The following is a 24,739-nucleotide window of genomic DNA, read 5'->3' on the forward strand; positions in this document are numbered from 1 at the left end:
TTACAAGGCTGGTGCCATGCTCTATATTGCTCCATGGCGCACCAGTTGTCAGCTCCAAGGTCACAACTTTATTAAAGGATCAAGATTTACAATAACGTTAACAAGAGCATGAATGCCTTCAGAGACACCTTCCTGTAGTTTACTTCCCTGAAGTCACCTGCACAATTTCTCCCCCTGCCAAAGCTACTAATCAATAAATACTGCGCTCTCCCGAAGAAAGTTCAAATGGATCTATCATAGTGCTTTAGTAATAAATCTTTGCTTTTGTTTAACACCTGCCTTCAAAAGACACAACTGTCTTTACCTGCAGTAATTAAACTTCCTAACAGCCTTATTTGGTGATTAAAATCTACTCCCTTTTTAAAGATTGAGAAACTGAGGCGTAAGGCCGCGTTTTGCTGAAGTCATACAAGAAGAGTAAAAGACCTGGAAGCCCATCTCTGGTGGCCTCCCATGTGCTGAGGCTGAAGGCCATGCTGCCTGTAGCGCAATGGTAGCTGTGAAGCATCTCAACTGAGGCTTCCGTAATTCTTCCTTTTCATGTACTGTCACAGCCTGGCTAGGGTGCCTCTGAAGCTGATATACAGCTGTGGTGTCATCCTCACTGACTCAAGCACGTATAAGAAGCACTCTGCAGGCTACTTAGCACTCAAGGTGTAGCTCTCTGTCCTCGTCTGGCTGTCCCTGCAGTGCTGATGAGGTTACTGCCACCAACTGCGGCTAGTCATCCACACAGATTGACTGGTCCGGCTTCCTGTTCCATTCCATGGGATATAATCAATCCCTTTAAACAGTAGGGGGTTTGCCAGCCTATGAACAGCCCAGATAACCCTGATCAGCAGGGATGAGAGCAGGATAGCAGTAACCTCCTGAGCTAGCACAGCCATGGTGACCAGAGCATCTCAAATCCCAGGCCAGTCTTCCCCTGTGAGATCCCTGCCCAAGGAGTTCCACCAGATTTTCTCCCAACCTGAAGTATGGGCAGCAAATATCCCTGCCCAGGCAACTTATTTCACTTATTTCACTTTGGGCCAAAGTCTTTGGAAGTGCTTCCCTTGAGAGTTTCAGAACTTTTGGTACTTAGAGGCATGCAAATTTTGTCTCCATGTGGTCTAAAAAGAAGGTATTCAGGAAGCGATTGGCTTTTGTTGTGCTGTCTCTGCTCTCGTTTAGGAAGATACTAACATTAATAGCTAATAGTCATTGTGACAGATACTGAAGGAGAACACAGAGCCAGCATCCTTCACAGAATCACAGGATGGTTCGTCTCTCATCTTCACCTGAAGAGAGACCTTAGCTTCAGCTTCATTCCCTGCAGGTTCCTCTCCCCTCCAAACCAAAAGCCCAGGCCTGGGCATTGCCTCTTGCTGCTGATCACTAGCAGCTACAAGAACCATCTCTGATGGATGTCTAAAGCATTTAAGCTTTCATTTGGTTTTGAAATGCTGGAGTCTGAAAGCATATGTGAACTACAGCTCTTAATGTTTTGCACTCTCTCTTTCCCAAAAGTCTAACCTCAGGCCAGAGAGAGAGGAGGATCTCGCCACCTAGAGATCTCCTCTGAACATCTAACTATGGTACAGACAACTGCAGTCAAGGACACAGGGGAACCAAGATGAAGGATCTATTTTCTCTCAGTCCTGGCCCAGAAGAGCTGTGGATGCTCCATTCCTGGAAGTGTTCAAGCCCAGGTTTGGATGGAGTTCTGAGCAACCTGGACTAGTGAAAGGTGTCCCTGCCCAGGGCAGAGCAGATGGAACTGCATTATCTTTAAGGTCCCTTCCAACCCAAACCATTCTATAATCTCTGAGCAAAAAAAGACTAGGCCTAGTCTGAATCTTAGATTTATTATGATTACAACTTTCACAAATTAATATAGTTGATATACCCTCAACAATTTTTTTTTCTTTTTAAAGCATTTTCAACATTTTCGTTTTTGTTTATATGCCAAGAGTTATGTCCAGATGAGGTCAGTGCTAGATGTGCTTAATAGGTCCAAAGTCTTCTCTACCTGGAGAAGTCTGTTGGCATGACTATACAGCTAGATAGATATTCATTAAAGTTCATATTCTGGAAGAAAAACACAGTCATACCACTAAATTAAGATTTTTTTTTGTCAGGATCATTCAGGAGGCTGAAAACCTGCCCCAACTCTCAGTAATACCACTAAAACTACTCCATAAAATCACTGCTAGTGCCAGTCACAGAATTCCAGCATCATTTAGATTGGAGAAGACCTCTGAGATCATCATCAAATCCAGCCTATGACCGAACATCACCAAATCAGCTACAGCACAGTACTAAGTGCCGTGTCCCATCTTTTCTTAAACATTCTCAGGAATGCTGATGCCATCACCTCCCTGGGAAGCCCATTCCAATGTTTAATCACCCTGAAGAAAGTCCTCCTGATGCCCAACCTAAACCTCCTCTGGCACAGTTTGAGGTTAATTCCTCTTGTCCTGTCACTCGTTAATCGTGAGAAGAGGCCTGGCTACACCCTCCTTTCAGATGGAGAGCGATAAGGAGCTTCCTTTTCTCCAGGATAAACAACCCCAGCTCCCTCAGCCGCTCCTCACTGGTTCTCCACACCCCTCACCAGCTCTGCTACCCTTCTCTGCACTCGCTCCAGCACCCCAGTGTCCTTCCTGGACTGAGGACCCCAGAACTGATCACAGGATTCGGGGTGCGGCCTGACGGGAGCCGAGTACAGCGGGACTGGACGATTCCATCTAGAAACAGCCCAGAGCCCGAGCGCTGCCACCGTGCAGGCTTGCGAGCGCCGCTGCTGCGCGCAAGGGCGGCGGGGCGGGCGCGGCGCGGGGGGCGGAGCGGGGAAGCCTCACGGACAGGGCGGAGCGGGGCCCGTGTCGTAGCAGCCCCGCCGGGCGGGAGGCGATCGCCATGGAAACCCCGGCCCCGCCCCTGCCCCCCCGGGTGCCGCCGGGAGCGCGGCCGGAGCTGCCGGGTCCCTCCTCCCCGGGCAGCGCCAGGTAGAGCGCGGGGCGGGGGCCGCCCGGGTCGGGCGGGAGGAGCCGCGAGCGGCGGCGGGCGGAGCGCAGGCCGGGCTCGTTCCGCTGCCCCGCCGCAGCTCGGCCCGGATCCCACCCGGCGCCGGTGCCCCCGGCCATCCCCTCTCGGACCCCCGGCAGCGCCCCCCGGGAGCGAAGAGGGGCCGGGCTCCCCTCAGCCCGCCAGGGCGGGGCTTGTTCGTCGTCCCCGAGCCTGGCGGAGAGGCCCTTACGTGTTGCCATGGCCGAGGGGGCCGCGGCGGCCCCGGCGTGCTTCAGCGAGGATGATTTTTACTGCCCGGTGTGCCAGGAGGTGTTCAAAACGCCCGTGAGGACCGCCAACTGCCAGCACGTGTGGGTATCCCGACCCCCCGCCCCTTCCCAAGCCTTTTCCTCGATTCCTCCGGCTCTCCGCCTTGTGCTCCTCGGCTCCCCCCGCTCCCGGCGCACGGACCCTCGGCCTGGAGACGCTGGCGGTGAGGATGCGAGCCCAGTGCTGCTCCAGCCTCCCCTCGCCTCTTTCTTTTGTAGCCGACGAGGACCGGTCATTTGGGAGAAGCCCCCCCACCTCCCCGGGTGTCTGGTCGGCGGTGGGGGAGTTCTGCTGTGCTGTCTGAGCTAACTCGCGGTTTTTAACTTCATGGTTTTCCCCGTTCCTTTTCGAACAAGGACGGTAGTGTGAGTTGTTCGCTCTTTTCAGTTCATCTATTCAGCATTTTTTTTTCCAGAGGGACGTTTGATTACAACGTGCTACTTTGTAGAAAAGCAAAATAGCTTTGGCAGCTGGTGCGTAAGGAGGGAGAGCTGCAAAAGCTGGTGACCTGAGGTCTCTGGAAACGCGTGCTGAATGAAGCTTTGCAGTGGTTTTGGCTCTGCTTAAGGACAATAAACAGGAGTTACGCTGATAAGATTGTCCAAAATCACGTGCTTGCTGCACCATTTAATATCTCATTAGTGATCAATCTGGTATGCAGCTCGGTAATACCAGTCAATAAATAAGAAGAGTTTTATCTAGAGTACCTTGCTAAGCTCCCCTGATTTCCATATCCTTCATCGTAAGCACCATTGTTTCATTTAAATGTCAGACTTTGTATTCGGTAAACTATTACTCTGATACTTCTCTTTTTTTTTTTTTTTTCTTTTTTTTTTCTTTTTTTTTTCTCTAACAATTATCCAGCTCTCTTCAAGGACAAAGTATCCGACTCTGTATATTTTGCTAACCTGTGTTTGTGGTAACTTTTCAATTTAGGTTTTGCAGGAAGTGCTTCTTGACAGCTATCAGAGAAAGTGGAACACATTGTCCTCTCTGCCGGGGGAGCGTGACTAAAAAAGAAAGAACGTATCCCAAAAGGGCTCTAGATGTTGAAAACAGTATGAAGAAAGCTTCTGGGGGCTGTAGATGCTGTGAGAAGCAGGTAGAGTAAAACTTTAAAAAAAGTTAATAAGTTGTTAATGGTTTTGTCCAGACACACCTTTACTGTGTGTCATTCTCATCTTGGAGCTGAAGAGCCTGTAGCAATTTGAACTTAGCTTTGTATGGCTTGTGCATATACTGGGCATGCAGTGCCTGCTAGCTGCAGCTAACAGGTGTAAACTGAAAGAGCATCTTGAATTGTCAATGAAGGCATTTTAAGTGGAGTGCCAGATTTTCCCTGAAAGGATGGAAAAAATGGATATAGCTATAAAACTGGCAAAAGGAAAGTTAAGGAGCTGAACATGAAAATTGCAGATATATGGAAAAGCTCAGAAACTCTCAGTATGGAAATGCAACTGCTTCGAGCCACTATAAAATTTAATTTAAAACCGAAATATGTGAGTTGATTAGTTGCAATGCCCACATGATCAATCATATGTAATTTCCTCCTTCCCCATCAATCCTTTTACATTCCTTTCATTTCCTTTCTAAAGGGATCATTATTTTAGGAGCGCTGGGTGAAATCTTGACCCTCACTGAAACCAAGAGTTATGTCTCTTTTGATATAAACAGATGCAGGATTGCAGCCATACTTTTTGTTTATAACAAAATGCATCAGATCCAGGTAGTCCTTATGTTGGTTTCATTTCACTTGGGACTTCTGCCAATGTGAAGATCAGCACTAATGGAGCCCTTAGCTGCTTGCATGGTTCCACATGATTCATTGGGATTAAAAGTGGGGAAAAAGAAACTGATAGCAAGTTGATAAACTGGACAGAAGAACCAAACAGAATAACTTTAATGGAATTTAGGCACAGGCATGTGAGATACAATCTTGTTCAGCCTCTAGACCTGTGAGCACCTTCTGACAGTGCTGTTGGACCTGAAATACAGGGGCATGTCCAACACAGCTGTCTTCTGGCAAATCTAAGCAACTCATTCTCTTAATTTGAATTAAAGGTCAATAGGCAGCCTTAAGTTGGTGATCATTCACCTGTTTGTTTCCCTCCCCTGCCAATAAGTAAATGAACACACCTAATGCAAAAAGAAAATGTTCCTTGCATGTGGTAACAGGAGGCCAGAGAAGACTGAAGGAGAAGTGATGCTTATCCCATCCTCACAGCCACTCTCTATTCTAGCACATCACCTATTGATCCTTGATCTGGGAGATGTAGTTCCAGTGACTTTGTTTCAGTTAAATGGTGTTTTCTTGCATCTTTTATCCTTGAGAGTGCTCTCAGATATCCAGCAGTTTGAGTGGCAATGTTCTCCAGTCTCACAGAGTGACACTGGCTCTGAGGAGAGAGGAATTGGAGATGTCCTGTTGGTGAAGAAAGTGTTCATGCTCAGAAGGGAGACACGACTTCTGGTTTCTACTGCACATGAAGTCTAAATAATTCCTGCATGCATTGCTTTCTGTTGGCAGAATTATCTCTTCCTTCTATCTGTTCCTGGATTGTTTAGTATGATTTCAGTAATTTGGCATTTTATTTTCAGGTTAGATTTTCATGGATGAGACAGCATTATAAAACGTGTAAGAAGTATCAGGATGAATATGGTGTTTCTTCAATTATGCCAAACTTACAGATTTCCCAAGATGCAACAGGGAACAGGTAATCAGGGGGTTCTATGTGTAAGAGTGCATCTTCTTTCCCCACCCCCTCCCCTCAGGGAAAGTATTTTTTTCCAGGGCATTTCTTTTTGCATTAATTATTATCTGTGTTTTGCACTTCAAAATAGGAGTTTTTCCAGGTCTTTTTCTCTACTCTTAGCAGACAGAAGAAAACCTTTCTGCATGATGGCTTTGCAATGTCTTCTAGAGACTCTCCTAAAAAGTATTTAATATTTGTAGTTTGCTTTCCTTGCCTTGACAGCATTTGAGCAGTTTACTTTGTAACATATTTAATAATATTTACCTCTGGAGAAGTTCCTGTCTATTTTTATTCCCCCTCCCCTTTCCTAAGTTTGTTTTAGTGGGCATCCTGTTTCAAAACATTACTGTGCAAGCTTTTGCTTTCTGATTGAATTTATTTTGAACAGATTTCTTATGAAATATATAAGGAATTTCCAGTATGTTGCACACCATAACATCAAATTACACTTGCCATTTGTTTTCAGGCAGTAAAGCTAACCTTTTTTTCATATATTCTCACTGATGGTAGGGGTTGGGAATTTTGGGTTATTTTTGAGAAGCTTTTTATATGTCCATTTCTCAGAGCTTTATTATATATGCCTTTTTTTTTTGACATTGATTTTCTATTTTTAGCAGTCTGAACTTCTCTGTTTGGTTTTCAACCCATCAGTCTATTGAAAGTTGAAGCTGTTACTGGAATTAGCTGCAGCAATGTTTCACCAAAGTGTCTACACTTTCTGATATCACTATTTATGCAGTTTGCTACAGTAGAATGCCTGTGATTATAATATCACAGAAGTATAAAAAAATTTACCATTACTGTATTTGTGCCTGTAAATATTCATATTCTTAGCATGTCTGTACAGTTTCTTCTGGCTTAGCTAGAGGTGCATATACAGTCAAATTTACTTTCTGAAATGTTCTTCTGCTTTACTCTTCCATTAGGAAAAAAAGTTTATTTTGTGCTCAGCATAAGAAAACTTACCTTGTTGTAGTTAAAAGTTGCAAATTATTTGTGTGAATAGATAGCAGTTAAAGGCCTTTTACACCTTCCTAAGTCAAAAAACTTTAAAAGTGCTACCTGTCTTACATTCATAATGCTTTCATAATACTTGGCTGTCACCTGCATTGCCAGTCTTGTTGACCAAATGTTTGTTGTATTATATACCACTTTCCTGTAAAGTTGTGTAGTATGCCACCAAGCATCATCATGGTAATTAAATTATCCAGAGAGGTCCTAGTTGATTGGAAATTAACCAATGTAATGCCCATCTACAAGAAGGATCAGAAGGGTGATCCAGGGAACTACAGACCTGTCAGACTGACCTTGGTGTATCAGGGAAGATCATGGAGCAGATCATCCTGAGTGCCATCATGTGGCATGTGCAGGACTACTCAGGAATCAGGCCCAGCCAACATGGGTTTACAAAAGTCAGATGCTGGTTGAACAACCTCATCTCCTTCTATGACAAACTGACTGGCATAGTAGATGAGGGAGCAACTGTGGATGCACATTTGACACCATCCCACTGTAATCTTCTGGAGAAGCTGGCTTCTTCCATGGCTTGGACAGGTGTGCACTTCACTGGGTGAAAAAAACTGTCTGGATGGCCAGGCCCGGGGAGAGGTGGTGAATGTAGTTACATCCAGTTGGCCCCTGGTCAGCAGTGGTGTTCCCCAGGGTTCATTTTGGGGCCACTCATGTTTAATACTTTTTATTGATTATTTAGATCAGGGGACTGAGTGGTCGCTCCCTCAGTGAGTTTGCAGATGACAGCAAGTTGGGTGGGAATGTTGATCTGCTGGAGGGCAGGAAGGCTCTGCATGGGGATCTGGACAGGCTGGATCAATGGGCTGAGGCCAGTGGTGTGAGGTTCAACAAGGCCAGGTGTCGGGTCCTGCACCTGGGTCACAGCAACCCCAGGCAGTGCCACAGGCTGGGGGAAGAATGACTGGAAAGCAACCTAATGGAAAAGGAGCTGGGTATGCTTGTTGACAGAGGCTGAGCCATGATCCCACAGTGTACCCAGGTGGCCAAGAAGACCAGTGGTATCCTGGCCTGTATCAGAAATAGTGTGCCAGCAGGATCAGGGCAGTGATTGTCCCCCAGTACTCAGCACCAGTCAGGCCACACCTCAAATCCTGTGTTCAGTTCTGGGCCCCTGAATCCAGGAAGAACAATGAGGTGCTGGAGTGAGTTCAGAGAAGGGCAGTGGAGCAGGTGGAGGGTCTGGAGCATGAGTCCTTGTGGTGAGTGGCTGAGACAGCTGGGGTTGTTTATCTTGGAGAAGAGGAGCCTCAAGAAAGACCTCATTGCTGCAGTTACCTGAAAGGCAGTTGTAGTGAGGTGAGGGTCAGTTTCTTCTGCCATGTCTTGAAGTGAAAGAACAAGGTGAAATGGCCTCACCATTTGAGTTTCACATGGGAAGGTTCAGATTAGATAGTAGAAACGTTTTATTTACTGAGACCATGGTCAGGTGTTGGAATAAATTGCCCAGGGTGGTGGTGGCGTCACTGCCTGTGGAGGTGTTCAAGAGGTATCTGGATCTGGCACTTCGGGATATGATTTAGTAGTGCTAGATTGACATTTGGACAGATGATCTTGAAGGTTTCTTTCAGCCCTGGTGATTCTGTAAATACTGAGACATACCTTGATCCGAAGGAAAACTTGTGAGGGTTAGGATATGTGCCATTGTATGTTGCCTTGGAATTCATGGGACTTAATGTGTATTCTCTCCCAAATCTGTTACTGTTAAACTTTTAAAATGTCGATAGTTGAGTAAAATAATCTGAAGTTTCATTGGTTTTTTTTTCTTTATTTAAAGTAGCAGGAGTGATGCAATATCTGATACTGGCGAAATGGCTAATAATCAAATACTTCAAGGAGAAACAAGGTAGGTTGCTTACTTGTCTATAGTTGTTATTAAAATAGATTCTGATAGTCACAGTGCAAACTTCTGCTAATGCTAAAACCAAAACACAAAAGCCCCACACAAAAACACCAGGGGCTGTATTTATAGAATCCTGTAGTTTTTTGTACATTTGTATCTGTTTGTTAGAATTTGGGTATTTTAGTACTTTCCTGAAGGATTTGCACTAAAAGGTGTTACAAGAAAGCAAAATCAGGGTGTAGTTGCAGTGGGAACAAAAGAAGCCCAAGTCTCAGAAGAGTGCATTTAGGCATACTAATGGTAAATGTACTTCAGAATTGCAATGTGGTAGTAGTGTTAGATCTGCTAATATGTCAGTGGGGGTGTTTTTTGTTGTTATCGAAGCAAGGGAAAACAATGATAGCTTCATTAGTATGCTTTCTTAACACTACTTCTGAAACACTTTTTTCTGTTTAATACTCTTGTATTTCTGTTTACAGTGGACACCCAACCTTCAAATGCCCCCTGTGTCAGGAAGGCAATTTTACCAGACAGCGCTTGCTGGATCACTGTAATAATAGACATCTTTATCAGATCGTTCCTGTGGTAAGTAGAGCTGCTTATGTATGTTTCTTAAACTACTTTCATTGTAATTATGTGGACAATCTTAAATGTGCAGTCACTACTCTGTATCTGAAACAGTCACTGCAGTTTGAGAAAGACAGACAATATACTTCACGCAGTGCATTTAAATTGAGGAGTGACTTGGATGTGAAAATGTTTCATGTCCAACCTGCTGGTTCTAAGGCATTTCTGACTTAGTTATTTCATTTATCTTGGTGTGAAACAGGCTCAGTTTTTGAGCCTGATGCTTCGCTCTTCTTTACTTAGTGTTTCTGTAGAATCCCGTTTGAAATGTAACTACTGTTTAGTGTGAAACCTACAGTTACTTGAAAAGTAATCCAAGGTAACCAAAGGGTCTGAAAAAGAAAAATCTGTTTGGTTTTTTATTATTTTAATCTGTATGGGGTGTGTTATTTTTCCTTTTGTCCTACTTGATCATCTCAATTTTATGAAAATCCAAACAATAAATAGAATGCAGTAGGCACTTTCTTTTCTAAATTAACTCAGATAGGATAATCTTCAAAGAGAAACACTTTAGAAATTGACCAAGTTGAAATGTAGCTTTTGAATGTTACACAATTGAGGAAAAGCACACTTAGCAGTATGATTTGCTGTTAATGTCTTACTGTATTTTGGTAGTGGATGAGTAATAGACTAGTTATTCCTGTAGAGCATGTTTTTAATGTATTCTGTGTTGCCAATAACTTTTTTTATTTTATTCTGTCTCTTCCCTTCCCTCTCCAAATTCAGATCTGTCCTATTTGTGTATCTCTTCCTTGGGCAGATACTAACCAGGTTACTAGAAATCTTGTTAGCCATCTAAATCTAAGACACCGGTTTGACTACGGAGAATTTGTGGTAAGCTTTTTCTTCTTTGATGTGTGGAGGAATAAATGGTAACTTTTTTCCTAAAAATCAAAATGCCAAATAAAAATTTTGTACCTAACGTGTTCTGGACATGCTGTGTTCCTGTTCTGTATGGAACTCAGAAGCAGACCTGTCTGTTCTTAAACTTTGTTATCAACATGAAGTGCTGCTGGGAATAGGTGTTGTCAATAGTCAAGCTGCTCCAAGCTGATGAGTTAAGTCTTTGGCTTAGTGTTCTCAATCTGAACTATTTATTGCTTTTATTCTGTTTATTAGAACAGTTTATTGCTGCTGTTTCTGGGGGAAATAAAATATATGCCACTCTTTTTATGGACATTATTGACCTTTTAATCCAGAAATTGTGAAGTTATATTCTCAGGACTCCATGTGCAGCTTGACTAGCTGGTATTGCTGCTACAGCTGCTCTTCCTGTATGTTGTGAGAGAGACTGAAAAAGAGATGTGTCAATCAGTGTTTAGGTTGCCTCTTTTCAGGCTCTCTTTGAGTAAATGATCTTAAGTAGATGGAGAACTACATAGACAGATGTAGTCAGTGCTATTCAAGCCAACCATTGGTGTTCTGCATGTGGGATCAGAGAGCAGGAGAGTTTGTGGCTTTTTCTACAGAGTTTGACAGGCTTTGGGGTGTGCAACAGGTATAGTATTTGAGTCACAGGCAGCATCACTGGGTCAGGATGGCAGAGATGATGTATCTCGTCCTTTGATCTGAGTGAGCTCTGATCAAGGGCTGAAGAGCTAGGGTTTGATAGGGGGATTGGGCTCTTCACCATGAGTGCAAGTATGATGACCTAAAACTGGTGATAGGAATTCTGATCTGGGGAAACTGCCAGAATTGCACTTACAAGATTCATCACTCTGGCGTGTGAAGAACCTGGAGGATATTCCTGCAAAAAGTAGCAGACTTTTTGTGTTCAGTGTTTGTTGGGAACACATTGCCTAAAATGGGAAAGCAATCTATGATTACTCTTGTCTGGGGATCCCATTTTGGTTTTATTAATGGAGGATGTTGTGGCTGGTTAGAAGCCCTGTTAAAAGAATTGTGTGACACAGTCATCTTTCCTGAGCTGGCTGTTCTGTAATGCAATTGAGCCAGGGAGAGAAGATGGACCCCTTCTGCTTAATGAGCCTTATCCCACTCTACTGATTCTTCTCCTGTCTCGTATGTCTCTTGGTACTTGGTTCAATAAAAGATTCTGTGCAATATAAACAATCATCTAGTAACATAGAGTCTTTGTCTAGGTGCCATTTCCTATGTAAAAACATAGCAGATGAATGATTAAACTAATGACTATGCTACATCTTGAGTATTTGTCCATTTTGATGATGTTTTCATTTTGTTTAGAATCTTCAGCTTGATGAAGAAGCCCAATACCAAAATGCAGTTCAAGAATCCTGTCATGTGAACTTTTAAAAGTAGAGCCCCCTTCATCTTCATACTGATTATCTGAGAGAAAAATCACTTTATTCTGTTGGCGATCTGAAGGGTATATTAATAAAAATGTTTTTCAGTACCCACTTTTTGGGCTAAGCTTCTTTTCACACTCATAAGGACTTCTGATAAATGATTTTGCTGAAACTCAGGCTTGACATCTTGACTGAGTTCTGCCCCTGTGGAAGTAGGGACATTTTTGGAACTTCTCACTCTTGTCTTGATTTTTCTCTTAACTTTTACTACTCTGTTAATTACATGTTCATATGATTAATGTAGGATGTTTTAATTCACCAAAACCAACTTTGAAACTGTCTTTAGAAAGACATGCAATGATGCTCTGTTGTACTGTTGGGTTTCTTCAAGTTCAGCTGTCTTCTAAGGTATCTTATGAGATGATAATTTATTTTTTTTCTCTTCCTGCCGAGGACAGGCATTTGTCCTGCCAAGGACTAATTTTATTTTGATGTTGTGATTTGTTTTTTACTATTGCTATGTGACTGAAAATAACAACAGCTTAAAATATTAAAAAAATTATTTTCTACTGATCAACAATGTAGAGCAGGGCTTTTTTCACCTTTCATTGAGAAAGAATGATGCCAATGCCTAGGAATAACTAAATCTATTTTTTCCTCTTTGGGAATAACTAAAATAGGATGCTTGCTTACTAATGTGATGAGGCATATTCTCTGTACTCCTAAGGAAGATGACATTTTTCTGAGCAATTCAAGGTGACATGCAAAAGGTATACTTTTTTTGGCCTATGCCTGTGACCAGGTCTTGCTGGAGCTTTTTAAGAACTTCTAGTTTTGCATTTGGAATTGCAGTTTTGGTCTGTCCTGTCTTTCATTGAAGGCTGTGTAGCTAAATAACTAAACCAGCTTCACACCTACAAAAACCTTTTATTTTTGTAAAGCTGTTTAAAACTTGTACATGTCATGCATCCAAAGGCTTCAAAAACTGTTGAGAAGAAAAAAACGTACTCTAAAATAGTGACCAACATATTTTAAGAGTTCCTGTTCTAGATTTCCACCTTCCCACCCATCGTTAAAATTTGAGAAAATACTAATAATGCAATTTTGAATTTAAATGGAAAATCCATTTGTAAAAACTTCAGGATCTTTTATAAAATACTAAAAGAGAGAAGGAGAAAGAAGGCTGCACAGCATACATTTTGGAGTTTTAAATAGTGTTCTGAACATACACCTGTTAGGACTGACTGCATTCTGTGTTTCCATCACTCATTGTCAAGCTATAGTTATTAATGAGCATTGCATATGTGGTGGAAAACATCCCCAGTAATTTTTTTAGTCTAGATGGTGATTTATTTGTCGTAATATCAGTTGTGCAACCAAAGTACAGTCTGCTGCTTGTGCTCTGCCTCCCTGTTCCTCTCCAAACAGAGGTTTTGATTATTCTTTAAATGCTGAGATGTTTCATATTCCAAAACTGGTAAGGTTGAAATGCCTCATTTTACAATGTAATGTGTTTCAGAACTGAAAGTTCTAATTTATTGAGTGTTAGAACTAACCCACTATACATTTTTACTTTCCTTTTCTATCTTTGGTTTTTTTTTTTGAGTGTAAAACATTACTGAAGGCATTGCTGGCTAAAATTCAGAGAAAGCTGTCTATTTCAGAAATAGCATCTATTTCAAAAACCTTGTCTGAAGCTTATGTACTTTTTTATAACTAAAAAACTAATTTTTTGCATTCTGTTACTGTCTCACTACAGTATTTTGACAGCAGACCACACTTGAAACTTGCATTCCAATTTCCCTGTTTGCCCCCATACACATCTGTGTATTCTCACTTGTCTGTCATCTCTAGTGCTTGTGCAACCACATACTGATTTGGAGTGGTTCACTGAGCCAGTAGAGAAAAATGTAGATTTTTACTTTTGCTCAGTAAAGCCAACTATTAAACAGTGCCCTTATACAGGAAAGAACGTCAAGGTACCTGATGATGAAGTTTTACCTTTAAAAAAAACAAACCATACTGTGGGGATTTATTACTGCATACATTTCCTAAGGAGTTTAACAGTTAGATGTAAGTAAGTCTAGTTAACTTTTTTAGCTTCAACAAAATGTTTATATGATCTGGCAATAAATGCCTACAGCCAATACAGATTCTGAATGCCTCATGGACGCTGGAACTAGTTATTTCTATTACTTGAATATATCTTGGGAATTACGAGTGAAATGACATCTGTTTTAAAACTCTGGGAAACAATTTTTTCTATAGCAATAATTAGTTGTCACTTGATGCATAGTTGCTGAGCATTTTAGTCATGTTTAAATGTTGAGAGACTTGAATACACATTTTAAACCAACAAGTGTGTATTAATGCAATATAAACAAACCTTTCAAAATGTTTATCTTTATTTAAAATCTGTATTGGCAGGTGCTGCCTTGCTTAAGATTTTGTACTTTTAATATTAAGAGATTGCATCCAATACATTCACTAGGTAAACGTTTAATGAAAATTAAATTATTTGAATATGTTACTGCTGGTCATGATCTTTCTCACTGAAACTCAGACATGCGCAAAAAGCTGTGTATTTGTGATGGGTGATGCCCAAAACATGAAATCTTTACTAGAAGATTGCTTCTTAACAATGTTTTCATGTTCATGTTGCATTATGTATTGTTTCAATATGTTATGTTTGAATTGTACCTTCTGGTTTTTTTCCTATTAAAGTATTTTATTTTCTATTTGTTGTTTTGTTGCATAATAAAGATGATCAGTTCCCTTAGTGCTACTTCTTCCTTTTCAGATGCTTTCAAAAACTTAACTATGTGATCAGTTGTATGTCTACACACTTTAAATTGTTGAACGGTGTGTATGCTGCTGGAATGATGAGATGTGACTGGTGATGCATCTGGAGCTGAGACAAGATACCTTATGTCATACCTTGGGAATTTCCAACAAGCAGAAAAAATTATAGGTTGACCCAAATCTGCTTTGTGCATATTTTCTTGTTTCCATGTTTGTTTGTTGCTGTTCCATGTAACGTTAATAGAGAAATAACGTCCTAAAAGGAGACAGAAAGATCTGTGACACTTGGGGCCATGAACAAACCTTGTTATTAAAAGGTTTTCTGAGAAGATTTAACGCTTTTCTGAAGAAAGAATTGCCAGTAAATTTGGGCTGGTTACAAGTTTTAACCAGCCAAGTGGCAGCTAGATGATTTATCCTTCTGCCCTTTGTTCTTGTGCTAAAAAAACCTTTGGTTATTTCCTGTGCTTTTGCATTCTAAGGACACACAGATACAATAATAAAATTGACTTAATGTGTTACTTTAAATGATGGAAATGTAACAAAACTATGTAAATTTCCTTTTTTATTAATTTATTCTTTCCCCATAGAATCTAATTTTCTAATCTCTAAGTAAACTGCTGTATCTTCTGGATCTCTTTATTAGCCCTTTGTTAGAGATTTCATTTAATTTGATTTTATTACAGCAATTCATATTTCACTGCTGAGAGAGAATGCATGTGATGTGTTTAATTCTCATTGGCGGTATCTTGGTTATAGGATACTTGAGCTCTGTAAAACTGCCCTTTGGTCTCCAGCCTTAAGCCAGGGCCTCATTCCCAGGGAGAGAGGGGGATTTTTGTGCACCCAGTTCATTTTTTGACAGGTGGTTGGGACTAGAAGGCTTTCTGTGTTTGGGAAGCATTTCTGGGTCCCTCTTTTTTATATTTGACTTTTGAGTCTGGTGAGATTTGAATGTGTCTGTGACTCTGCTATAAAAGAGTGAATGGTGTCTTTTTTATATCCTTTGTTTTATGCAGAAACAGACACACCAACTCATGGACACTGTTAGGGGATGGGACAGTGTTTACTACATGTGGTGAAGTGCACATTTGTGAAATGACTACAGAACCTGACATTCAAGGCTGCTTTGTTGCAAGACAGAAGAGCTGCAAGAATATCTGACAAAGGCATAATCAGGTTTCTTTTAGAATTTGAGAAACAAGCAATGAAAGGGCACAAAAACTACATAGTCCGTTCTCCATACAGTGTACATTTGCTCCAGAAATCGTGTTTCTTTTGTTTCCTGTTGTGGCTGTATTTGAGAGAAAAAAAAAAAAAAGAGACAAAATTCAGGGTGTCTGCAATGAGGAGGCATTTCAATAATGTCAATAATGTTAAAACTTCTACTTCCCAGGGCATTGCCAGATTTACTAGGGTCAAAGCATGGGTGTTTTTTTGTCTCATGAGTAGAGTAGGTCTGTACTGTTTCTTATGTTTCTCAAACTCTAGGTCTGCTTTTGTGAAGGACCAGTTTTCACCTCTTCATTTTCCAGCTCTAGCCAGCCTTATTTTATCTGTAACATTTTTGTGGACATGGTCAGGAAAGAGCTAAGAAAGTGAATTTTACATTTATTGCCTCATCACTACTCACGTTGTTAGGAAATTGAGGGCAAGGAGGGAGGGAGGAGCCATCACTACCAAATGCATTCTGTGGAGAAGCATTTAATTGTATTTCAAATCTGTGCCTTAAAGTACTCTATACATTTAGAGGCATTTTTCAGCTCTGTGAAGCTGTAGGTTATTTCCCAGGGCTTAGAGACAGAATACTGTTTTTATGAAATTGCTTAATCTTATGAGGATGTGTTGTCAATGAGAAAAGTGCTTCTTACTATTATTTCATAGTCTTTCTCTACCGTTGTGTTTCTGTCACTCATTTTTTCATTGAATGGCTTGGGTTAGAATGAACCTTAAAGATAATCTCATTTCAGCCCTCTGCCATAAGCAGGGACACCTTCCACTGGACCAGGCTGCTCAAAGCCCCATCCAGCCTGGCCTTGAACACTTCCAGGGCTGGGGAAACCACAGCTTTTTGGGTAACTTGTTCCAGTGTCTCACCACCTGTTTTCCTCCATGTGCATTTCCCTACAGCAGTTCCCATAAATATATACTACCCATTTCCCTCCCACTCCCTTTTCTCTCTTTTAAAGTAGTCATCAGTTAAATTGCTACAATTATATTACTTGGCTACTAATTATTGTTTCATATTCTGTATGTTTTATAAGCTCCTCTGGCTGTGCCCTTAATATGGGGCTGGTATGGGCCACAGGGGTAAATACAGTAACTAAGAAGCTTAGCACCAATAATTTATGGAGTTCTCCAGGCATGTTTACTTCTATGGCTGGAGGAGTTTATGTTTCTGAGAATGTGTTTGCACTTGGAAAGAATGGGAAAGTCTTAGCAGATAGATTTTATTGCTTTTCAACACATTTTAAGGTGTTTACTTTGTTGTTTTCTGTCGGGGGAGGATTTGTTTTAGGATTGGAGAGATTAGGACCAGGTTGAAAATCAAAAACTTTTCACAAAGCCCAGTTCTTTGATTGTAATAGCACCCTTTTTTGCCTAGAAAACCTTGTGTTAGGTTCTCTGCTTTTGCAGGTATGGACTGAAGAGTGTGGGATGTTTTTTCTCCAGGGTAACTGCTGTGGCCCTACTGCCACAGAAGGTGAGATTCATATGCCACCTGAGTTGTGAGACTGATCAAACTTGAGTAGTTTCTTTTATGATTTTTTTTGTCTTTCATAATTCAAACCACCAGAGGGCACTGAGTATTTTTGGGTACTCTAAAATAAAGTATTTAAGGGTGATAATTCAATAAGTAGTTGCTCTCCAAAACACTAGATACGGAATTTCTCTCCTGATGTTTCATAAAATGCAGTAAATCTTTTATGGATTTTGGGGGGATTAAGAGACTGGCTGGGTTCATTCCATTCTACAGAAAGAATAATTGCAACTTACTTTAAAATCTTAAAATTTTGGGTTTATGTATGTTGCCTTATCATCTGTGGCAGGTAAGCAGTGTGGCCCCCTGGACTTCACTCTGGGAAGAATGGAGTGCTCCCCTGTTCACCAGGGAACATTAAATGTGACACATTTTCGCAAGCGCCATGTACTTGCAAGACCTCTCCTTGCCCAAGGGCGTTCTCCAGAGTCCTCTCGAGCTCGGGCGCTGTAGTGCAGCCAGGAGGCACACGGGGGCAGCTGGGGACTGATTCATTCTGTGACAGTGACAAGGGGTTAGTGCTCATTCCTGACTTCTGCCTTTGTGAGACTGCACACTTATCATCGCCCTCGCTAATTCCATCGCCTCGGTGGTGTGAGGTCTGCCGAGTGCCCCGTCCAGGTGTGCTGCGTTGTCCCTTCTTAGCGTTCACAATAGTCTGGGGTTGGGACAGCCCTCTGGTATGAAAGGAGGAATTGTAGCAGCTAAGGCTTATGTTGCCTCATGTGAGAAAGAATGAAGTGTCCCTGGAGTGTGCTTCTGCAGTGTCGTGATAGTGGCCAGCCACAGCCGCTTGGGTAGCTGCTGAGCAGCGACAGTTCGTTTCACACGGTCATCTCACTCATATTTAGTGTGAAATGTGTTTGTGTAAAAACATGTCAGACAGATTCAGCACCCTGGGAGAGGGAGGGAGGTGTAATCCTGTATAAGTAGTTATTTAATGTTGTGATGCACTATATAGGTATTTAGACATGATTCCCCTTCCCCTCAGATGGTGTATCCCTCGGATAAGGTGGTCTGTCCCCTGTAGCCCCTCCCTTTGCCCCTCCTCACTGGTGTCCCCTTGGCTGCGGCCTTCCATCCCCGCCTCCCATTCCGCGGGTATAAATGTCCCTTGGGTTTGGAGCTCTTCCTCTTTTTGCACCTGGACGGTCTCTGATCCAGATGTCCCTTTCCAGCTAATAAAACAGGACATCAGAACCACGTGGAGAAAGAGCGCTTCTCGTCCTTTACTTCGTCCATGTAGGATCCGTGCGGGTTTAAATCCCAAACTAGCCGGGGAGATTTACAGCCCGAAACACAACCGGGTTCCTTCAATTTAATTTATGAAATACTGTTTTCTTATACATACAAAAAATGATGGTTAAAGTAGGTCTGAAGTGGCAGTGGGCAGGAAGGTGTGCAATGTTATACCCAAGTTTCTGCCATTTGCTTTTTATCTTGTTTTTTAATTTACCTGTAGCTAAGCAGTGCGAGGAAGCCAAAGGTCTGCTTCATTTTCTTGATAAATTCTTAAAGCAAACCTGCCTTGTTTGCTTCTCTGAAAGCAGTTGGAACACTTGTCTTTGATGTCTGGTGTAATTTTCACTTTTTTTCATTACATCCCACATGACACTTGCTAGGTTTGTAAACACTGGAGCTTTCTAACTTTAAATATTTAGGTGTTGAACTTCTAGCATTCTGGATTTGATCGAGGGTCTGTAATCTTGCAGGTTTGTCTGACAGCTCTTATCTTCATTGCTGCTTTTGCCTCATCAGCCAAGCAGATAACACTGCAATAGTATCTCTGTTCGGGAGATTAACCGAAAAAGTGAACACAATTTGTGCAAGATAATGCAGGAAGCTTGAGACAGGGCAAGGGACAATCCACTATCTGAGAGTAATAGACCATCTAAGTATCCTTCTGCTCTTTTCATATTTGAACCATAAGCGCTACTGTGAGTGGGACACTAGTGTTCTGCAAACCAGCACTTTTCACGTTATGTAATGAATCCATATCACTTGAAGCTGACACTGAAACTTGCGATCAGACAGGCATCCACCCAAATGTCAATGAGCAGTCATGAATCACCATTGTTTGGTAAACAGTATACAAATGGCAAAATTACCACCGCATCTCTGCTGACTTACAGAAGATTAACAAAACTATTCAAATATGAAACTACCTACTAAAAATTCTAAAAAAACACTATATGTATGGATCTAATTTTACTTGGGTTTATGGTTCTCAGTAGTTAGCTGAAATTGCATTTTGCAATTAAATTCCTTAGGCTTTTAAAAGAGCATTCTTGCCCTTCTCGACTCATTTTTCCCAATCTCTCTGCCTTCAATACTGTCTCTTCCCAGATTATTACAAAGCTTAGTAGCTTTACAAAGAAGAGTAAAACAGGTGATTCTTCCCATCTGCATTGGATGATGCCTGATGATGTTCCTTCTTCTGCAGCAAGCACTGCAGTATCTTTATTGCTGTGCTGTGGAAGAGCCCACATAGAACAGTGTCACTAGGAAGGGAAGATGACACAATGCCTGTCCCAGGGAACATGCAGTCTTCTCTGAGATGCTCTCCGTCACTCTGGTGCTTGCAAAGTAAGCTCAGCAGGAGATCCAGGCAGTCACTTGCAATAGATCAGCAGCAAGCCCCACAGGAAGTTCTGATGTCTATAATTTTCCTTGTTTCTTCGAGCAGCACGAGAGCATGAGAGTCTGTGGGGAAAGAAATGTAATTGACTGGCAAAAGCTCAGATTTTGCAGGTGTCTCTTATAGTTACTCAGGGCTCATTAGATATCTTAGCACTCGTAAAAGTTGTGAAACATCTCAGACGCAAAGAATTGCAAGAAAGGAAAAAGCAATCGACCAGTTAAAGACCTGTTCATTCTCCTTTGCATTTAATGTTTTTATTTTTCTTCAAACTCAGGAGCAATCAGGATACTGGTGGTCTACTTGCAGATCAAAATGTTAATGGAAATAGCATTCTTGGATTCCACTGATCCCTGACTGTGTCAAGAAAGGACATGCATTATTTTGTCTGTCATATGTTAAGGAAACTTCTCAGCCCGACCACTCACAAGACTCTCAGGCATCTCAATTTGCATCTTGCAAGCTGAGCTACCTTGGCCAGGTGCATTTCTCAACATATATGCCCTGGTAGCTGTGGAAAAAAGACTCAGTCTAGGACTGCCATTCTTTTAGTTCTTCCAAAAATGCACACTGTCTATTCAAGTAAGTTGCACTACTCTTAATTAATTCATCTGAAGTAATACTCAGTTATTTCTTATTGTGGGCCTCAGTCTTGGAGGTTGTATTCATCTGGTAAGAAAAATGCAAGGAGTCCTGTAGGAAAACCCTGAAGAAAAACAAGGGGTAGGTATACTGTCTGAACACAGACAATAAGTCAGTAGTAAGACAAGATATTTGTCATTGTAGAGAACATGCTCACAAAAGTAGATAAGGTCTATTGAAAAGATCTTCCAAGGTTAGACAGAAAAAAAACTTCCTGAAGACTGCCCCTATATAAATTACTTTCTTCTCAACGTATATTAAAAAGCCTATATTAGCTACTTACTGAGTGACACTGAATTTTCTGCCAAGAGCTTCTACCTTAAAAGTCTTGATGTTCTGTTATTAGCATAGTATTTATTTTTCCATTGCATCTGGTTTTATTTTACAAGATGATTGGTTGAGGTGTCAAAGCTCTCAGTTTATTTAATGAAACAGCAGTGTGTGTTAGCATATAACTTTCATGCCTTCTCTCTTTGGTGTCATTATATGCCAATTCCCACACCTGCTAATATTTTCTTTAGGTAACTCGCTTTTTAGCCAGTCCTGAAAGCAGCGGTGGTGACATGACACAGAGGTGCATACAACCCTTCATCCCTCTACCTACTATTGATGAGAAGTTGGTGTGAGCTTCTAGTAATGGTTGATACATCTTAGGAGTGGAGATGGGAAACAGAGAGCAATTGTAGTGATTATTTTCATTTAAAGAGGAGCAGAAAAGCAGAGTGCTGGGCTTTCTTCCAAAATCAAGTAGTAAGACCAAAATTGTGCTATTTCTGTTGAGTTCACCGTCTATGGAAAGCTCTTGTAAGCTACTATCATCAAGAAACAATGGATACAGTTTTTCAGTTTTGATCGGTTTTGACCAGTTTTGGCAAGATAAGACAATGAAGAAAACCTTATTGTTCCAACTGGTGGGAACTTGACCCCTAGGAGAAACAATGTATTTGGTGAATTGATGGGAACATAACCTGTGAAAGAAGAACAATATACAATGGATCTGTTGTTAATATGGAGGTGGTATTGTAAGCCGTTGTGGCCTCATCTCACACTCTGGCCAAGTGTGAGATGATGTTGTAACTGGAAAAATTCCACTCCAAGAGGAGGACATATGAGGTGTGGTTCTGGGGTGGAGGGGCTGAAGAGGACAAGATGCACACCATTTCAATCCAGGGGACTTCCTGAAGGTGCAGTGCCTGCCTGCCTCTCCCACCTGAGCACCATGCTCCATCTCCTTCTCCTGCTCAGCAGCTTTCCAAAAAATCCAGGTGTTGGTATGTATTATTTGGTACTGCATCTAATAAAAACAAATCTGCTTTGCAATCTCAGTTGGGTTTTGGGGTTTTTTGCAAGGGCATCCTCCAGAACACATAACATTAATGGCGATGAGGATGGGATGCCCAGAGAATAAAAACTGATGTAAAGAAAGGACAGGGCTTAGGCAGTGGCGTGCGTGGTTGCACCAAGAAAATGAAATGCATAGCTGTACTTAGAGACATTATTCCATGTGTGTGTGCAGCATATGGGAGGTCAAGACTTAGTCTGAGTACCCAGCTGTGTGTGGGAGCTTAGTAATGTTTTCCTGTGTCCAAAGTGTAGTCACTGTCATACACTTGTTGTTGCACAGTGTATTGTAAACATAGCTCAAGTACATTTCAGATTCCACTCGGAAGAACTCTTAGTCCTTTGCATTTGTGGTGTCTCTGGATGATGTCTCAGATTTATTGCCCTCACTATTTCTGTTGTTGTTATCACGTCCTAATGTGAGTGCACTGGTAAAAATGTTTCATAAAAAGGAGCCTTGGGCCGTGGCTCCACCAGTGGAGCAACTGGGGTGGACACCAGAACTGTGGAGCACATTGTGGGACAAGCTAGAAATTTGTACAAGTATTGAGCCCAAGCCATGGGAGGCTAAAGATCCCACGGGAGTGTTGAAGTATTGGGGAAAGTCTGTGCAAACCTCCTCAAAAATTCTCTGAAGAGTGGCTTTTTCATGCTAGAAGCTTGGCTGAATGTCTGTTATTTGCATACAAAGTTGCAGTTGAAAGGAATAAAGAGCTTGAAAAACAGACAAGACAAGGACATACAACAGCTGAGGGCAAATATAATTTTGCAAAGGCAAGTGTTTGTAGCTGCTGCTGCTGCACTGCAGTCTGAGATCTCAGTAAGCTAGGCCTATAAGTAAGGTTAAGTTTTAAATTATTAGTTAGTTTAAATGCTGTTAAGTGTGATTCTTCTGTTAAATGGTTACAGTTAAAGTATAACTTAAGTTATAATTGAAGTTAGTCATAAGTTAAGTGTTGTTCCTTTGTTAAATTTTTAAGTTTAAAGTATAAATAAAAGTACTGTTAAGTGATATTAAACTTTTAAGCCATATTCCTTTTTATCCTTGCCTCACTGTCTTTTTGTCACACACACATACGCACACACACACAGATAGTTCCTTGTTCAATTCTGTTTTGATTGGCTTTTATTTGGCTTTGTTGTTGCTTGTTTTAATTTGGGGTGCCTTAACTGTTCTGTAAGTAGTAGAGTGAATCTTGTCAACAAACTTTGTCATGCTGTTACTTAATATTATATCTAATTTTTGCTGATACCCTTGCTGATGATTCTTTAAGCAATCTCTAACTCTTGTTCATAACCTTGGATGCTGCAGATTGAAAGAAATTCTTGGTGCTAAACCCAAATTTCTTATAAAGAGAATGCATTTAAAATTTATGCACAGGATACTAATTTGCTAGCCATGGCTACTCAGGGATGTAGTATTAAATGCCCCACAGAAAGTGCATAACCACGGTCTGAGTGTCTGTGGTATACCTTGTGAGATTATATACAGTGAGTGAAGGAGGAAGGAATGAAAGTGGTGGTTTTTTATTGGGGACACTGACGCTCTGATGCAAAATCCCCGTTTGTTAGCATGAGAAATAGCCTGATTAAAACTGCTCCCCCAGCATATAAAATGCAATAAAGACCCTTTTGATTAATGAAACAGGAAGTCCTCTGCATGAGATAATTGAAAAAATGCAGCAGCTAGGTAATCTTGGGGAATGGAACCCCTGGGGGAATCGAAAAAACCTTCCAACTGGGCTTTTGACACCACGTGGTGGCCACAGGCCAGAATTTCCAGATTCCAGGAAGAGATGCAGAAATCCAAGCAACTATTCATGATTTGTTACATGCAAGTGGTTTTTATATTTTGCTTTCAACCCTGATTTAGTAGCAAGTGTGTTTGTAGTGTTAAATTCTGTATACACACAGAACAAGAGCAGCCTTACAAGTTGCTATTTTTTAATGTGTTTTTCCAATCAAAGTGTATCATGTAACCTGTGTTTCCGTCTTTTGGGGTGGAGGTTTCGTTATATGAATCTTAAAATATGTGCTGCAAGTTCTGAAGTATGACAGAAAAGAAAGTGAGGTTTTTTGCAATAGTGTTGGAGGACTAGGTTGAGCAGACCCTACAGAGTGCAGGCTGGCCCGTGCTTTCTTTCGGGAAGGGTTGGTAGTGAGCTATCCACAGAGCTGCCCTCGTGCTTTGGTGTGAACAGACCTAGCTGATTTCCTTCAAAGGAAAACTGGAGAGTGAGGTAGCTAGGTGACTGCTACCTGGGAGATTGTCAAGAAGCTAAGCACAATGTGAACCTGTCCACTGGGGTCCTGGTGTGATGCAGTATGATGTCATACTGGGGTATTGTAGGATACAGAGCCGGATACCCAGCTCCTACAGCAGTTTTCTGGAATTGTTAGTGCTTCTAATGTGTATCACCAAGTTTCTTCTGCTCTGAAAATTAGGACTTTTGCTGTTTCCATAGCCTTGATCATTAGCCTATCCACAAGGACAATAAGGCTTAGACCAGCACAAGAAAATTAAAAACCACTTTCCATAGCTTGATCTAACAATTTAATAATATTACTTTATTTATAATTATCACTTTAAGTCATTTTCATACTCTTTGTATTTTTATGATTTGTAATATTACACTGAAGTGCCTTCACTATCGATTTAAAACTAAACTCATTTCATATTTCTCACCATTGTTGAATAAAACTATTGTTCTGGAA

General features: G+C 41.3%; 1 protein-coding gene across 3 annotated transcripts; it reads left to right on the forward strand.

The window, feature by feature from the left end:
* Nucleotides 1-2,827: 2,827 nt before the first annotated feature.
* On the forward strand, nt 2,828-14,615 carry RNF138 (ring finger protein 138). Of its 3 annotated transcripts, XM_038129366.1 has the most exons (8): nt 2,828-3,362; nt 3,540-3,686; nt 4,258-4,423; nt 5,920-6,035; nt 8,881-8,949; nt 9,426-9,531; nt 10,300-10,407; nt 11,779-14,615. In XM_038129366.1, exons 2-8 carry the CDS (start codon nt 3,649-3,651, stop codon nt 11,845-11,847), a joined length of 672 nt encoding a protein of 223 aa, XP_037985294.1. In that variant the 5' UTR covers nt 2,828-3,362; nt 3,540-3,648; the 3' UTR covers nt 11,848-14,615. The 3 variants fall into 3 exon arrangements, with proteins under 3 accessions (XP_037985294.1, XP_037985293.1, XP_037985292.1); XM_038129365.1 differs by lacking the exon at nt 3,540-3,686 and having other exon boundaries at nt 2,829-3,362; nt 8,884-8,949; XM_038129364.1 differs by lacking the exon at nt 3,540-3,686 and having other exon boundaries at nt 2,832-3,362.
* The last annotated feature ends 10,124 nt before the right edge of the window (nt 14,616-24,739 follow it).

This window comes from Motacilla alba, chromosome 2 (assembly GCF_015832195.1).
Source record: "Motacilla alba alba isolate MOTALB_02 chromosome 2, Motacilla_alba_V1.0_pri, whole genome shotgun sequence".
Classification (NCBI taxonomy): Eukaryota; Metazoa; Chordata; class Aves; order Passeriformes; family Motacillidae; genus Motacilla; species Motacilla alba.

What these genes read in the sequence shown, in the direction of transcription:
- RNF138 (XM_038129364.1), top strand. Translation starts at nt 3,250, where the DNA reads ATGGCCGAGGGGGCCGCGGCGGCCCCGGCGTGCTTCAGCGAGGATGAT. An exon ending in ATACTTCAAGGAGAAACAAG is followed by an intron (nt 8,950 to 9,425) that starts GTAGGTTGCTTA and finishes TTCTGTTTACAG; the next exon opens with TGGACACCCAACCTTCAAAT. An exon ending in TTGACTACGGAGAATTTGTG is followed by an intron (nt 10,408 to 11,778) that starts GTAAGCTTTTTC and finishes CATTTTGTTTAG; the next exon opens with AATCTTCAGCTTGATGAAGA.